Raw genomic sequence first — 16,780 nt, forward strand, 5'->3', positions numbered from 1 at the left:
CGAGGCTTTGAAATTGCTGGAGTTGGAAGGTAATTTTGATATATATTGAATTTATAGTTTCGAAATATAATTCAAGCGGGATCATTCTAGACTCAATTTTTTTATTAAAATTCTTTGTAATAATAGAGACGCTGCAAAACCCTCAAACCGATTGAAAACTAAAAAATTCAATATGCTTGTTTTCTAAGTATCACCCCTTGGTGAATAGCCCTTGTGTGATTCGTAGTATAAAAAACATGCACAATGATAACTATCCCATTTTCAGCTAAGTTGGCAACTGAGCTTAAAACCACAAAAAGTCGCACCGGGTACTCGGCCGAGTTTTAAGGTTTCTGCACGAAGCGAACTCGGCTAACTATTAGGACACTTTAATGTACTTCTTTTACAGTAATCGTCATATTCCCATGTTGATAATACCTATACAGTGCTGCTTTAACTATCCAGCATGCTAATTTTTGGTATTTAAATTTTCACCGGCCCGACCAGGGAGTTTTTTTTAAATTCCAATGGAACTTATGTTTTCAATTAAGGCAGATATTTTACTTTAAGGTAACTCAAATAAATGGTGTCTAAGTTATTTTTAAGTCAAAAATGTACCTTAATTGAACATATAAGTTCCATTGTAATTTTAAAAAACTCACTGGTCGGGCCAAGCACTCGGTACAGCCGAGTACTCGAACGGCGGAGTACTCGGTGCAACCCTAAACAAAAGTATAGTGTTGAAATTTTGCCCATAAAACAAAATTATTAAGGCCTTTAGAAAATTCCTCACATTTTTTAATGCAGATCTAAATATTCAGATTTTAATGTTAATTCAAATAATTATCCTGCATGGGATTTATAGTTTTCCGAATTGTTACATACCTAGGTAATCTTGAAAATTAATTCTTCACTGGTTTTCATAGATGGTGACGACCAATTAGCAGCATATTGCTACACAGCATCAACTTGTCGGCACCATTTTGATGAATATCGATCAATTGCAACTGGACGCAACCTTTTCGAGCTCCTGAAATCTCTTCGATCGAACAATTACGAATTAAACAACATGACTAATTTTCAACACAATACCATACGCATTAAACCCACTCGGCCGACTTCCATATCTTTTCTATTTCCCGGCCAAGGCTGTCAATATATCGGAATGGGATTAGAGTTGTACAACTCGTGCGCAACATACCGTCGCCACTTCGACGAAGTAAACTCACATTTCATTGATATCGGCGGCATCGACCTTTTGGAATGGATTAGGGATGGCAAGGACATTCCGTTTTATCCGCAACTGAGCATATTTGCAGTGGAGTACGCACTTCTCAATATGTGGAAGGAGTGGGGTGTAACGCCCAACTTGTGTGTTGTTGGCCACTCATCTGGAGAAGTGATGGCCGCAATGGCTGTAGGGGTCCTAAATTTAGCTACGGCAGTCCGCTTACTCGTGTTTACGCGACAAACTCTGATAAATGAAGTTGAGCCAGGGCAAATGGTCGCCCTAATGACTGACGAAGCAATGACACTACAAATGATCAATCAGTATGCTGAGAGATGTTTCATGGAAAATAAATCTGAGAGCTCTTGGATTGATATTTCGGCGCTAAATTCATACAACCAGACTGTCGTGTCGGGTCCGGTAGAAACAAGTAAAAAATTTTCAACCTTCGTCATCACATATTATAGCACCAAAACCTCTCTCCTTAAATTCGTTGATAACGCTTTCCACTCACGATCGTTTGGGAAAGCTTCGAACACATTTGAAACGAATTTGGAGAAATTAGATTTTCCTGAGCGCAACCGTGGCGTTAAATATATTTCATCGATGTACAGACGGGAATTGGATGATTCAGAAAACTTGGACATTTCATACTGGTCAAAATTATTTACAAAACCTGTTAAATTTGTTGGTTCAGCTGCCGCGGCTACAACTTCCGTGGGTGCCAAACTGTTTCTTGAAATTAGCCCGCATCCCACCCTCGCCCCTCTGATGAAAGACAACTGCCCTCAGAATGACCTCATTTGCATTCCGTCCCTAATGAAAGATGCTGAGAATTGGATCACCTTGTTAAACGCAATTAGTACTTTGTACCTTCATCGAGTCGAGCTGGACTGGTCACGAATTTGGATCAGTTTGTTTGGCGAAGACATTTTACGAAACAAAGTGTCGCATCTTCTACCTACATATCCATTCCAAAATGAAGGTCCCTTTTGGTTTAGCCCTCTAACCACTTTAAGCCAGGATTCAGAAGTAGTGCACAGAAATAAAATCATTCACCCGCTACTCGGGTCAATGCCAGCCGTTCCCAAATTTGACGAAATAAATCGAATAACAATCTTTGAAACATCGTCAGACGGCATTCTGATGAGAGCTGGAAGCTGGCTACGAGACCACTACCTGGGATCCTGCAATATTTTTCCAGCCCCGGATATGTGGAAATGGGATTTGCGGTTGCAACTCTGCTTGGCAAAACAGAGAAGTTTAACAATATCAAGTTGTCCAAAGTAGAAATCAAAACGGTTCTTTCCTTGGATGTGAAGTCGGACATTCAGACTAATGTGGTTTACGATGGCGAAGGGTTTAATATCTCCATATCAAGCCGCGGGGACCATACAGAGGGTATGTGGACGTTGCACGCTTCTTTAAATGCCAAAGTCATTACACCTGATGTATACACGATCAAGCCAGAAAAACATCTGGGCAACTTTACAGGGGAGTCATTGCCATCCCCTTACCCCGAGTTATCAGACTTAGGATATAAATTTTGTGCAGGATTCAAGTCCCTTCTAAATTTAGAAACGTGCATAATTTCCTGAAACAGGAGTCTCAGAGCAGGTGTAGTCACACCCATATTTGACACGGATGGATTTGGAAGCTTTATGGTTCATCCGATCATACTGGATGCCCTACTACAGATAACACTACTCGCACAACAAGATTCACTAACAACCTTGAGGGTTCCAGTTGCAATCTCAGAATTCGAATTAGTTTGTAGTGCTTCCGGTAATATTGGCAAGAATACTTGTGCCAGGCAGATCCGTGCTCAGGCCGGAATTAATTCGTCCACGTTGTTTATTCAAGGAGCTGATCTAAAGTGGCGAACCCTAGCATCCATGACCAATTTGAGAACGATCAGCACGACCACGAAGGCCGTTAGACGAACAATTGAGGGAAGTAATGAAATGAGCGACCGTAAGGACCATGACCAACTTTTACCTCTATTTGTCGAAGAGTGGGTAAAAGATGATCAACTAGTTAATTATAGCCAATCAATATGTGAACAGTTTTCTTCATGTAAGACCATCTCTCGACCAGCTGCAGAAATTCAAGACTATAAGCTAATTTCGTCGTACATCGGGAAATGCGTTGCCGAAACTCTCAACTTATTGGGATTTTCCGATTTCACGCATAACCAGCTCATAACACGATGCGACATTGCTCTTCATCTCGGCCTAAGTCACCTTGCTCCAAATTTTCTGGCAAGGCTGCTTAAATATGCGGGCCAGGCAGGCCTGTTGAAGGAATACTCCCTAACAGAGTACATCGTATTGCCTTACTCCGATTGTTTAACGCATAATTTATTGGCAACTAACTATGATAAACATTTACCAGAGGACTGGGCTTTCGTAGAATTTTACACATCTAAACTGACCAGCTTTCTCAGTGGAACCGAGTCAATTCTACCCTACCTATTCCCGCCATCATTACCCTCCTTGGAACCACCAAATCAAATTGTTTCTAATGAAACATCCGTAAACACTAATTTTTCGGCTGAAAGGTTTTACAGCGCTACAATAGCTTCCTACCTAACCGAAGACTTTATTGTGGTATTTACTTCTTTCTTGAAAGACAACGGTCAGCGATTGCGTATTCTGGAAGTCGGAGCAGGTACAGGCTCCGCGACTCGTGAACTGCTGCATCATCTTCGCGACTCTTCATCTACTTACACCTTCACCGATATTTCAATTAACTTCCTCAATCGAGCCGAAGCTTCTTTGCCGCATGTCCCTGGGGTTCAAATGGACTTTCGTGTCTAGGATTTGGAAAAAGATGCTCTGGTTCAAGTATTCGAGAATGAGACCTTCAACGTAATTATTGCCAATAACGTCCTTCATGCCACCACTGACATAAACAGAGTGGTTGAAAATCTTCGATTGCTGCTTAGCCCTAAGGGCAATATTTTCATCGCCGAACAGCTTCACCCCTCTGCATTTGTTCATATCATCTTCGGCCATTGTAAGGGTTATTGGCTTTTCAACGACGGCATCCGGTCAGATCACTGTTTAATCGACGGAGACGCCTGGAAGTTAGTGCTTCAGTCTGTTGGTTATGGGGAAGTATCAATTGTGGAAAATAAAGATTTTCATTTTGGAATAATTATCGCTACAAACAAAGAAGACGTCTCACCACCACCATCTTTCATTGTCATTGCTTCCAGTGACCAGGATCAGTTTGCGAACCAGCTTGTAGCTTCGAATAAAGAATATGCGACATTGTACAATATTAGTGAAGCAAACATTGTAATACATCCCGAAAATAAGATTGTATATTGCTTCCCACAAGTACTCAAGGATAATATTCCTGCTTTGAATCAAGTTCGAAAGCAGTTAGAACACTTCCTCCGTTTTTCTCGGGCGTTGGTATCGGTTGGCAGGGTTGAACTTATCCTCGTAAGCCATGGTCTCATTCCTGTGGGGGATACAGAAGCCCGTTATCCTGTTGCTGGTGCAATCCGTGGTTTTTCGAGAACTCTGGCAAATGAAATGCTAGAGTTGGACATCACATGGGTGGACCTTGATGACGATGAATCTACAATGCAACAGATACAAGAAGTAGTTGCGGAAATAAGAAATAAAGGAACATTACGAAATCGGGACAGCGACCCATTTGTAACAGTCAGTTTTGAATATAATTGTTTGCATTGAACTCAATTCTATCAAAAACCATATTAATTGCATTGTTAAATTATATAGGTACTTTTTTAGGGTTCATTTTAGGTATGCAAAGTGATTTAACGCTGTGGTACATTTGGGGGTCAATTTTCAGACCCAGATTTCGAAATTTCAAAATGGAGTAAATTGAAACTTTGTTCGGCTTGAATTCTAGGTTTACAATCGTTTACAACATTTTTAATTCGCTCAGCAGTTTTATGTATATGGGCAAATTAGCTACTGTGCCTATACAAAATTATAACCCTCTGTATAATTTACCATCCCATACATACTATTTCTTAACTTAATTTTGCAATTTTTTCATGCAGTTCCCATCCTGTTCATAAAGTTTCTCACATCAATGATAACCCGCTTGCGCGGTCGCATTATTAATTTAACTCATCAATAAGGACACAATTTGACACAAAGTATCCAAAGACGCACTCACATACATAGATACATACATATTAATACACACATATACGTAGGTGTTTTATTATTGATTTTCAAACGATATGTTCCGCACTGTTTGTGACCAAACTTTTGATGAAATAACAAACTTCAAATACATTTAAGAGGCTGTGATTTTTTTCAGCTCTGTGAGTTAACATAAACACTAGCAATAAATCAGCAAACTTTACCTCGACGGAAAAAATGTCATATTTGCAAATTAAATACCCTAGTGTGATTTAATTTTTAATGCTGGAGGGGCAATCCGTGTCGCAGATTTATGATTGTATGTTTAATGTTTACGATGAAAACTGCCAAGCACAAAGCACAATATAAATTGGGTCAATAACTTCAAATGATGGCGAAAAGAGGTCTCGGACAAAAAGTCGCCAGGACGCTCAAAATCCGTTTCCTCCACAGGAAACCTTCAGAAACTAGAGAACCAATAATGAGAGATCCACGATTGAAACTGTCCAATTTAGCTGATGAGATGGGTGTTCAAAAACCAGCAATTTGTTCCATGTTAACTGAAGACTTGGGTATGAAAATGGTTTCCGCCCATAGGGTACTAAATTGTACTCTCCATCCCAAAAACTGGATCGAGTCGACTTTTGTAATGAAGATTTTGACCTTTTAGATGAAAACTGGAACCTGATTTATACTTCAGTAGTTGGATATGATACTTGGGTTTACTACTGTGATAATGAGACCAAACTATAATCTATGCAATGGAAACACAGGGGGTCACCGCCGCCCGTGAACGCAAAAGTGCAAAAATCTACCAAAAAATGGAAGATGACAATTTTCTGTGAAACCTAAGGTACCCTCCCTATAAAATTTATTACCTGAAATACTACGATAAATGTGGCATCATATGCAGAAAGCCCGAAGGAGCTGCATGCTACGGTTGAAAAGAAACGTGGGGTCAAAGAAAAGAGTTGGGTGCATCTTTGACACGACAACGCGTCACCAAATACCTCGCTGGTTTCGAGGGATGCTGCAGACGAAAATCGCTTCACCGTCATAAACCACCTCCCGTACAGTCCAGATTGGACCCTTACTGATTATTATTCGTTTCGAAAGTTGGACACAAACATCAAGGGGAAAGATGTTAAGGTGATAATGAAATCAAATCGTAAATTTTTGAGTATTTTCGAGGTAAATTTTACTGATTTACTGCTAGTGTTAATGTTAACCTACGGAACCGAAAAAAATCACAGCCTCCTAAATGTATTTGAAGTATGTTATTTCGTGAAAAGTGTGGTCAGAAACAGTGCGGAACATACCTTTTGAAAATCAATAATAAAACACCCACGTAAATACGCATCATTTTATGATATGCTCATGTCCATAAAATTTATTTTTATATGAAAACAAGTTTCATCAGAGCATTTCTCTAGTATGCAAAACAATGGTAATTACATGAAAATCCGACTCACAACTTTTTCCACTACAAGAAAAAAAACATTTTTGACCTACAAATTACGGAGCATCCATCGGTTACACTGGCTTTCGAATTTTTGAGTCTATCTGAAAATTATCAACGCGACCATTAAGTTTTTTTTGAAATCGGTGACAATGACGTAAAATCTGAACCCAACTTTAATAACGGCATCGTTGTGGCACAAAAAGACAGAATTAGTAGTACATGCGGATTAATTTAATGACTGGATTACTTTATGCGAACCCGAAATGCTCCACTTTTGTCGGTCGACACTAAAAACAGCAACTTTGTCCCTGTCATAAACCTGTCTTATAGTTCCACTTGAATCATAGACAAGTTTGTCATTTGTTGCTTGACCTCTGCTTGAGTAACGTGTCTGCACGTATTTATACACGTAACGAAATAGTGCAAGGTAAAAAAATTGCACACTTTTTACTAAAACATTCCACCCTTCAAGTGCGAGGTATTGCGTTGAATTAGTATTATTATTTATCATTGTGGTCAATATTTTAAATTTTAATCAGGTTAATTTATGTGTAAATAAATGGTAGGAATTCTATTCAAACTTAGTAGCATATTTTAATAAATTGATAGCAAGTGTGTCTAAAACTCAAAAATCATACTTCTTTATACTCACGCTTGGTCGTCGATCTCAATAAAAACGTAATCAATTCATCAAGCAGTTTTTTGAGTAAGAAATGACACCTTGGAGTCAGGTATGTATGTATGTATGAGGTTAATATTTTGTAAATATCTGAGGGGTTAATGTATGTATATATGTACTGAAAAGTTTTTTTAATACTCAGGTTTTAAAATTATTCGTCCTCGCGACCACAATTCACACATCAATTGCAATTGTCAATTTCACGAGGGAGAGATTGCGAAAATCTGGACCTGCCAAATTTCATAGTCCTCAGACAAATGTCTTTCTTCACTTAAATCAAATTCTTTACGGCAACAAAAAAATCGCCAGGTGAGTATTTATGTATTGACCCCTGAAAAATATGTAAAATTTTTCGATTATTTTTTATTATGTTTATTAAGGAGGCTGGGGCATCGGGCGGTGTCAAAAAATTGAAAAATAATCTTAAAACCAAATCCTGCCGGCCGTTCCCCTTCAATATTTATGATGGATGGTAAAAAATAAATAAATAAGTAAAATCTTACCTGTTTAGCCTACACACAATTTAGAAATTTTCCGTTTTAGCAATCCCCAAACTACCGGGTAGTCTGGTGAAAATGAGGAAACGTCCACAAAGGGTAGCTATGTTGGGAGGTTCGCCGAAATGAAAGCTCAATTAACGGTAGGGTTGCCGCGGGTAACGGGTCGGGTACCCGTTACCCGCATACCCGCACGATTTTTGCGGGTACCCGTTATCTGCGGGTAGCTGGAACTACCCGCACGGGTAACGGGTAATTCAGTTTTAATTTTATTTTATTCATAACTCGGCTTAAATAGAAAGTTACCAGCTCATCAGATCGTTTACCAACAAGTGCATCAATTTCCTATTTATTCGCATCAAAATTTGGCATTTGCCAGCAACAAGCGTTTATTACAAATGTATCTTTTCAGAAACTGGACATGTCTACGACATGTACGATATGTACATATACATATCAAGAAATCAAGCCATAAATTACAACACATGGTGCATATCTTTCCTGAATGACCTCTTTAAAGAAAAATTTTGGGGGAAATGTCGCATGAGCGCCTTGGTATTCTATCTATGGAGGAAATAACGAGAAAATTCACTATAAAATTGAAATTTGCTCCCAATATTTCTTCAAAGGGCCATTCAACGGAAAGATAGATACATAGATATGTAGGTGTGAGTTAATTCCTAATGTTTGGCTCGATTTTTAATACAACTCGTTGGGAAATTCCAGTGTAACATGAAAAAATGTTTCATTTTAATTCCGGGAAATGCGTCTGGGCCTTCTGACGTGTGCAAACGGTGCACTTGGATATTTGGTGTCGAATCGTATCCTTCATTCTGATGATCCAAAACCGACGTTGGAGGATGGACATGAGCAGTTGAGGCGCTGCGTGGAAATTCTGAAGATGACACTGTCCAACCAGCATCTCGGTGAATTTGCTGTGACTTGGGAGGAGGATGGGATGTTTCTTATCAACAGGGAGCTCAGAATTACGGACACGACCACCTACTCTCAAGATTCCGTCCGAATCTAAGAATGGTGAGAGGGAGAGAACCCTGCTTTTTGGAGGAACAGGCTTCCCAGAATTGATTGAGTTGATTTCCTTTGCGAAATGTTGTTGTTGAATTATTTTGACCCAGTAAAGTTGTGCATGGACGATCATCCCAACCTTGTTGCAGTTTCCACAAAGACTGCATGGGAATCTTTGCAGAGATGATGATGGGGGCGAGCCAGCCAATAGGGTCGAACAACCGGGCGATTTCCGAGAGGACAATTCGCTTTGATAATGGCTTGGTTGTGGGAATCTGGGGGCTGATTTGGAAGAGGAATTGGTCAGTTTTCGGATTCCAACAGATACCCAGGGTCTTGATTGATGAATCTTGATCGAATGAGAGAAGGGACTGAGTTTCTCTCATCTCAGGAGGGACTGCGTCGAGAACAGCTTGGGAATTTGATGACCACTTGCGGAGGCACAGTGATCCATCATTCATGAGTTCGAGTAATTGGTGTTGAGTTTCAAGGGCTTGTTTGACATCAGGTTCTCCAGACATGAGGTCATCCATATAGAAATCTCGGATAATGACTTCCGATGCGATGGGAAACTTGCGCTGATTCCTAATTCCAAGCTCCTTGAGAGTACGAGTTGCCAGGTATGGTGCTCCTGCTGTACCACAGGTCACTGTACGAAGACGAAAATTTTTGATTGGTTTGGATGGGTCATCTCGCCAAAGTATTCTTTGCAGGTCGGTGTCCTTTGGGGAAACGAGGATCTGCCTGTACATCTTCTCGATGTCAGCAGTGATGGCGACCTTGTGAAGCCGGAAACGGATGAGGATGTCCACGAGTGAATCCTGGATTGTAGGACCCACCAACATTTCTTCATTTAAGGATTTGCCATTTGATTTCTTTGCGGACGCATCAAATACAACGCGGAACTTGGTGGTGGAGCTGGACTCCTTGATAATGAATTGATGAGGGATGTAGCATGTTGATCCTGAGTCGGAATCCACTGGTTGGACTTCCTCCATGTGACCGAGATCTTCATACTCTTGCATGAATTTGTTGTACTCCTTGCGAGCACTTGGGTTGGCCTGAAGTCTTCTCTCCAGGAAATGAAGCCTCTTCATCGCAATGTTGAGGGAGGAACCGAGTGAGGGACGAGGGTTCTTGAACGGGAGTTGGACTTGGAATCTTCCGAGGGAATTCCGGGTAACAGTGGACATGAAATGCGATTACACTGCTTTCTCCTCTTGAGTGGAGAGTCGTGTAGTTGGCTCACTTTCAACTTCCCAGAATTTGCGAAGTGTAGCGTCGAGGTGCTCGTCGAGATCACTGGCTGATGATGACGAAGTTGTAGATGGGGTACTGGGCGTAGAGACGGTGGTGTGTGCTGTGGGCTTAATGTCGTAGAGTGGAACTGCTGAACCACCACCAACAAGCCAACCGAAACTGGTTTTGACAGCAACGGGACTGTTGGGGGGACCGCTTCGTTTTCCACTTTCCAGAATTGCGAAGAAGAATTCTGCTCCCAACAGCATGTCGACGTCCTGGGGAATGTTGTAGTTGGGGTCGGCCAATTGCAGCCCCTGAAGATGAGACCACGCGTTGTGGTTGAACGTTGACGATGGTATTTTGCCAGTGATCTTTGGTGTGACGAGACACCTGGAAATAGGAAAGGAAATTGATGTGTCGAAATGTGAGCTTACTGTGAATTGAGTAATTCCTGTGGCGTTGACGAGAGATGCACCTCCCAAACCAGTTGCGGACGTGATGCACCTCCTTTTCACGGCTCCGATCCTTCTGATGCAGGACTCGGTGACGTAATTGGCGTTGCTTCCATTGTCGACGAGCGCACGAAAGGTGTGAAACTGACCACTCTTGTCAGCCACCTTGATGAGAACTGTTCCCAGCAGAGTATCGTACTCGTTTGAGGCTGGTGTCGAATCTTGACTTGTGAAATGAACGAATGAGGGCGAGTTCACATCTCCATCTCTGTTGTTGGCTTGAGGCAACTTGTGAAGGAGGGTGTGGTGCCTGCCACCACACGTCTTGCAAACCTTGGTGGACTTGCAATCTTGAACTCTATGATTTTCCTGGAGACAGTTGAAGCACAAATTGCTCTTCTGCGCGAAATCCGATCGCTGCTGGACGGATCCTCCAAGGAACTTGTCACATCGATAAAGGTAATGAACGCCTTGATCACATACCTTGCACTTTGATCAGGATGATGATGATTGAGATGAGTTTTGGGCGAAATGAACTTGAGGACTGGATTGATTCCGACTCACTTTTCCATTTGATGGGTTGCTACCTTTTGCAGACTTTTTGAATTGATTGCTGGGTGTGGTCTCGGTACCACTAGCAGCGAGGGCACGAGCGCGTTGCTCGAGGAACTCAAAGAGGGACTAGAGCTTGGGAATAGAACTGTCTTTGAGGCTCTGCTCCCACAATTCTTTTGATGAAGAATCCAATTTCGCAAGGATGATGAACATGAGGATTGCGTCCCATTGGTCGGTAGGGAGCTTGAGAACATCCAATGATCGGATACACTCATGTGACACATCGACGAGTTTGCGAAGTGATGATGATGAATGAGATTGTGCAATTGGTTGATTGAGGAACCGACGTAAAATTGCAAACAGTTGTTCCCTATCGTTCTGGTAACGATCGTGGAGCTGATTCCAGGCAATGTCGTAGTTTCCGTCCGTGATGACCATGCTGGAAATTTGTCGGGATGCTTCTCCTTTTAGCTGCGACTTCAGGTAGGTGAGTTTCTGCGATTTGCTGAGGAATTTGTTGTCGTGGGCTGCACTGATAAACAAATCACGAAAAGAAACCCAGTCATTCAGAGTTCCGTCAAAAGTGGGGAGTTCGAGGCGTGGAAGTTTGATGTCACATGGGGATGATGATGAATGACTTGCTGTAAAAGTACTGCTTGTGGGAAAACTCATCTTGATGCCTGAGAATGCAGAAAGGAGTCGAATTGTCTTACCAAGGAGTCGTTGATACTCCGCAAGGTGAGGTATCATATCTGGTGGGGAACACGCTTGGATTCTCTTATGTACGTCCATGATGTCAATTTGCGATGCCTTGGCCATGTTGAAGAGATATGTAGCAGAAGCTTCGCTGAGGGGGGTTGTTGCATGATCCCTAAGTTCTTCTTCCAAGTAGTCCAGAGTGTCGCTGTTGCTTGTACGATCGTGGACGGCTCTGTCTAAGAGTGATGGTGCCATGATGTTAAGTATTCACACTTGCACACTTACGGATGTCGAATCCGGTTTTGAGAGACCAAAAAATGATGGGGATGACGGTTCCCACCGAGTTATGTTTTTTGTGTGGGTGAATTTAGTGGGTGTGGCACTTGGTGGAAATGTGGGTGGATATGTAAAACTGTAGGCTGCACAATAAATGTAATTGGAAGAGGACACTTGGCTGCAGTTGAAGTCAATATATTTCACATTAGGAAAATTGAGACGAATTATAATTGTGTTGGTCAGAAAGATAACGAATTGGAGTCAAAATAGATAAAATTACATTGAATGAGAGAGGCTCAAGACTGACAAGAAATCACATAAGAGAATCACCCGAGAATGGGTATTGCACCCTTATTTATAGTTTTAGTGAATGAGGAAAAAGGTGCATGAAAATTAGTGTACATAAATAGACTTCGTGGAAACATGTTACAAAACTTGGTTCATGGAAAGAAAAAAGGTTCACTTAATTGTTAAATTAACCTTAACTAAAATTGTTGTGCGTCAGCAAGTTAAATGCATTAAGATAATAGAATGTTGAACTTCAATTGATAATTTTACAAAATCACAAACTGAACAGGGTCAATATGATGGTTTTTTCTTGTGGTGCGTATTTGAAGTTGATATTTTCGGATTCGTCATACTTTTTTATGTATGTCCTGATTTTTGCACGGCCACACCTCTCTCCCTTGAAATTTAATCAAGCCTTCTTCGAGTCTTTGTCGCTCAGATTTCGGTACTTACAAAAAACTCGGTTCCCGACTTTCTCGCTTTGAAGTTGCGTACGAAATTTGTTTTTCAAGGAAATCTTATGAAATTTTGAGGGTACGGGGTTGAATATATTTGCAATATTATACGAAAAAATAAGATCCCTGAAACCATTGTTTACCACCCTGCTACTAATTTGAAACTCATCAACAATTCCCGGGGCGACCCCTCTATCTTTACCCGCGACAAATTTCCTTTTAACGCGGGTATTTATGTATGGACTTCAAGCCCGAAATACGTACATATTTAGCTGCGTAATCATCGGCTCTCGGAGAAATTCAACCCCTAGCGTGATTGTAAGCCTTTTAATTTACATTTGCATGTACATAATTATAATTTCCTTAAAACTAAAGAAGTAACTTGTTTATGCGAACATGTTTACATATATTTATAAGACTTGAATTCCAACTAGAGCACATAATTGCAGGTTATTAGCAATATTGTATGCAAAACTCATTAATCGATAAAATTGAGTTTTTGCCCAATATTACCTACATATATGCGTATTTAAATACGCAGATGCATGAGTTTCGAAAGCCAGAATGTCTACATACAAATTGTTTGTTAACTATGTCCTGTCTTGCTTCGTTTTTTTACACGAAACCGTAGAATTTTGCAAAGCCTACTAGACACAAGATTACTTATGCGGGCAGTTTATCGAAGTCTTAAATAGTCTGGGGAATTTTTGTTATTTCCAACTGAACCATTCTCCAGTAGCAATGAGCTCATATTTGTATAACATCAAAGAAACGAGTGAATAACAATAAACCAAGTTGTGATTTACAATCTAAAATATTTGTGAACCCGGACATTACATCAGATTTTGTTCAACATGTAAAGTTAAAAAGGAAATTTTCGTATTTAATCCCAAATGACACCATAACAAATTGTAAACAATGGATTCAAGAGCATGATGTCGTCATCAAAAATGCAGATAAAAATGCCGGTATATGTATACTTTTGAAACAAGATTATGAAAATGAAATATTAAGGCACCTAAATGATGAATCTACATACACCCCGTCAACCGCAGCCCATTACACGAAAAGCAGAGATGATTTTGAGGACCTTGTAAAGTGTCTAAAAATTCAATTTGATAACGGTACCCAACTTCAACATTTAATAATTCAAAACGACCAACCTTGTAAGTTCTATATATTGCCTAAAGTACATAAAACCTTTGTCAGAATACCACCTGGTAGGCCCATTACAAGTACATGTAATGCATTTAACAGAAATATTAGTGGATTAGTCGACTTAATTTTACAACCAATAATGAATTTAATTCCATCATTAATTCTTGACACTCGACATTTTTTACTATTATTAAATAACCTTACACTGCCTAAAAATAGAAACTTAGTATTACTTACCTATGACATTGAAAGTATGTATACAAATCTTGATGTAAACCTATGTAAAAAACATTGCCTAAATAAGTATCTGAAATTTAAAGGTAAATTATCGGTACCGTATAAATTTTCCTCGTATCAATTTCAAAAACTTATGAGTTTATGCTTGGATTACAATTTTATTAAATTTAAAAATCTGTATTTTAAACAAACTAAAGGGATCGCGATGGGAAATGCAACATCGGTGAGCGTGGCAAATATTACTGCGGAGTGTGAATTGTCTCCACTATTTGATAATTGTGAATATATATTTTTCCATGCTAGATTTGTAGATGATGGTTTCATGATTATTGATTCCACTGATATTGCTGATTTCAACGTATGGTGCATGAATATTTTTTCACATAGTAATCTTAAATTTACACTAAACCATAGTACAACCGATATTTGCTTTTTAGATGTTAATGTAAGTTTATCAAACAATAAGCTTTCTACAACTTTATATAAGAAACCAATGTCACGCCCATTATATGCTCACTATTTTTCTAATTTACCTAAACAACTTCTGAATTCATTACCGTATAGTCAAGGATTACGAATTATAAAAATTTGTTTCGAAATTGAGGACAGAGAAACGGAGATTGAAATCATGCTGAATACATTTCATAATCGTTGTTATCCTAATGATTGTATAGATAATACGCGACAAAGATTAGCTCAAATGTCAAGACTAGATTTATTAACTAAGTGTAAAAATTTAATTATAGATAATTTAAAATTACACCACCCAGAAATTCTTTGTAATATGAAGGTCAAAACTGAAACTCATGATTCCATTTTACATAGATCGTATGTTGTAATGCCATATTACAAATCTTTACCAACTCTAAATAGTCTCACCATTGAGTTTATTATGAAAGAAAGTGATCGTATATATACACACATGTTGCATACGCTCAATGTTAAAGTAAGTTACAGAAAGATAAACTCACTTACGAGGCAACTATGTAATAATATTTAGTATGTAATATGTATATGTACATATCATCACCGAGGACGCCAACTTCTGCCCAACAAACTACTCCGTCTTTTTACTTTGACACAATCACATGGATTTTTAGTCTTTCCAATTCTAAATAAATACTACTAAATATATTTTTATAAATATTTTTAAGAAAAACTCCCTGTTTCAGGTAAATTTTATTGTATTTGGTAGCGACGTATTATTATTATTACTATTATACATTTTTGCATTTAATTCATATATTTTTAGGGATGAACTTGAACTATTTTATATAGTAGAGATCTTCATTTATTAAATTTACCACTTTGTAAAGGTATCAAGTCATTATATATACATTTTACAATAATTTTACAATAAGTCTACAATAATGTAATCACAATTTTTTGCCATTTTTCACATATGTATGTATGCAGCCTGATGAAAGATTATGAAACCGGTCGCTACTGCAAAATTACTTCAATAAACAAATCTTTCCATTAGTTTGAAGTGCTTTAATTCATTCAAAAAAAAAAAACTAACCAAATCAAATTGAGGATAGTGATTAACTACCGAAGTACAGTGATTAACGCGATTAAGATCGAAGTATTTGTTCCTTTTGGTTTAGCTTTGGTCCAATATTAACACAATTATTGAGTTAATATTGGATGGTGTCACAATATCGCAGAAATTTCATGAACTAGACATGTACATACATACTTAAGTGCTTTAGTAGATGTGTATGTGTGTATGTGTGTAGATACATATGTCGTGCTACAAAAGTATGCTGCTCAGCATACTTTTGTAGCACGACATATGTATATGGGTGGATTTGACACCTAAGGATTTTAACAACCGAAAAAAAACGAAGAAGATTTTCTCGTTATACACGGATATATGTAGCAATCACGGATATATGTAAGACACTCGATAGTTATTCCTTTAAATCCTGAAGTTAATATGAAGCTTTTAAAATGCCTCGTGCCACTCCTGGTAGTCATGATCTACCCAACATATGGCGGGGATGAACACTCCTCTCGCAGTTTTGGTCACTTTGGCCCCTGCGTATTGAAACTTTTGCGGCTGAGCAATAACCATGAACACGTCGACCTAACCGAGCACCTCATTCGCGACAACGATCCGACCAGCCTAATCTACATGGTCAATGGAGGACCTAATATATCCAACGAATTAACCAATGAAAAGAAGAGTGCACTTGACTTTAAATTCTATGAGATCTGCACGGTCACAATTTTCGTTAAATTCGGCTTAGAGGACAACCAATTTCGCAGCGAGTATTTGGCTTACACGAGGGACGCACATCGAAGCCGGGAACACTCTGTATTTATCCTAATTTCGCAACAACCCCCAGAACAAGTTGTACGATTTCTGTATAACTTTGAATACCGCGTGCCGTACAGAATGTTTGCCGTTCACA

At 39.3% G+C, this 16,780-nt stretch overlaps 3 protein-coding genes across 3 annotated transcripts; 2 read left to right on the forward strand and 1 right to left on the reverse strand.

Moving 5' to 3' along the window:
- The first annotated feature begins 1,144 nt into the window (after positions 1 to 1,144).
- Positions 1,145 to 4,974, forward strand: LOC110854789 (putative inactive phenolphthiocerol synthesis polyketide synthase type I Pks1). Its single transcript, XM_022103235.1, has 5 exons — positions 1,145 to 2,337; positions 2,412 to 2,768; positions 2,811 to 3,816; positions 4,027 to 4,884; positions 4,963 to 4,974. The coding sequence occupies exons 1-5, from the start codon at positions 1,145 to 1,147 to the stop codon at positions 4,972 to 4,974; spliced, it is 3,426 nt and encodes a 1,141-aa protein (XP_021958927.1).
- Positions 4,975 to 8,961: 3,987 nt separating this feature from the next.
- LOC110854790 lies at positions 8,962 to 10,194 on the reverse strand. The gene has a single exon (XM_022103236.1). The coding sequence runs from the start codon at positions 10,192 to 10,194 to the stop codon at positions 8,962 to 8,964; it is 1,233 nt and encodes a 410-aa protein (XP_021958928.1).
- A 3,750-nt stretch (positions 10,195 to 13,944) lies between these two features.
- Positions 13,945 to 15,845, forward strand: LOC110854738. The gene is made up of 3 exons (XM_035855492.1): positions 13,945 to 15,535; positions 15,616 to 15,679; positions 15,780 to 15,845. The coding sequence occupies exon 1, from the start codon at positions 14,266 to 14,268 to the stop codon at positions 15,361 to 15,363; it is 1,098 nt and encodes a 365-aa protein (XP_035711385.1). The 5' UTR covers positions 13,945 to 14,265; the 3' UTR covers positions 15,364 to 15,535; positions 15,616 to 15,679; positions 15,780 to 15,845.
- Positions 15,846 to 16,780: the final 935 nt, after the last annotated feature.

The sequence above is a fragment of the Folsomia candida genome, unplaced genomic scaffold (assembly GCF_002217175.1).
Source record: "Folsomia candida strain VU population unplaced genomic scaffold, ASM221717v1 Fcan01_Sc010, whole genome shotgun sequence".
Taxonomy (NCBI): Eukaryota; Metazoa; Arthropoda; class Collembola; order Entomobryomorpha; family Isotomidae; genus Folsomia; species Folsomia candida.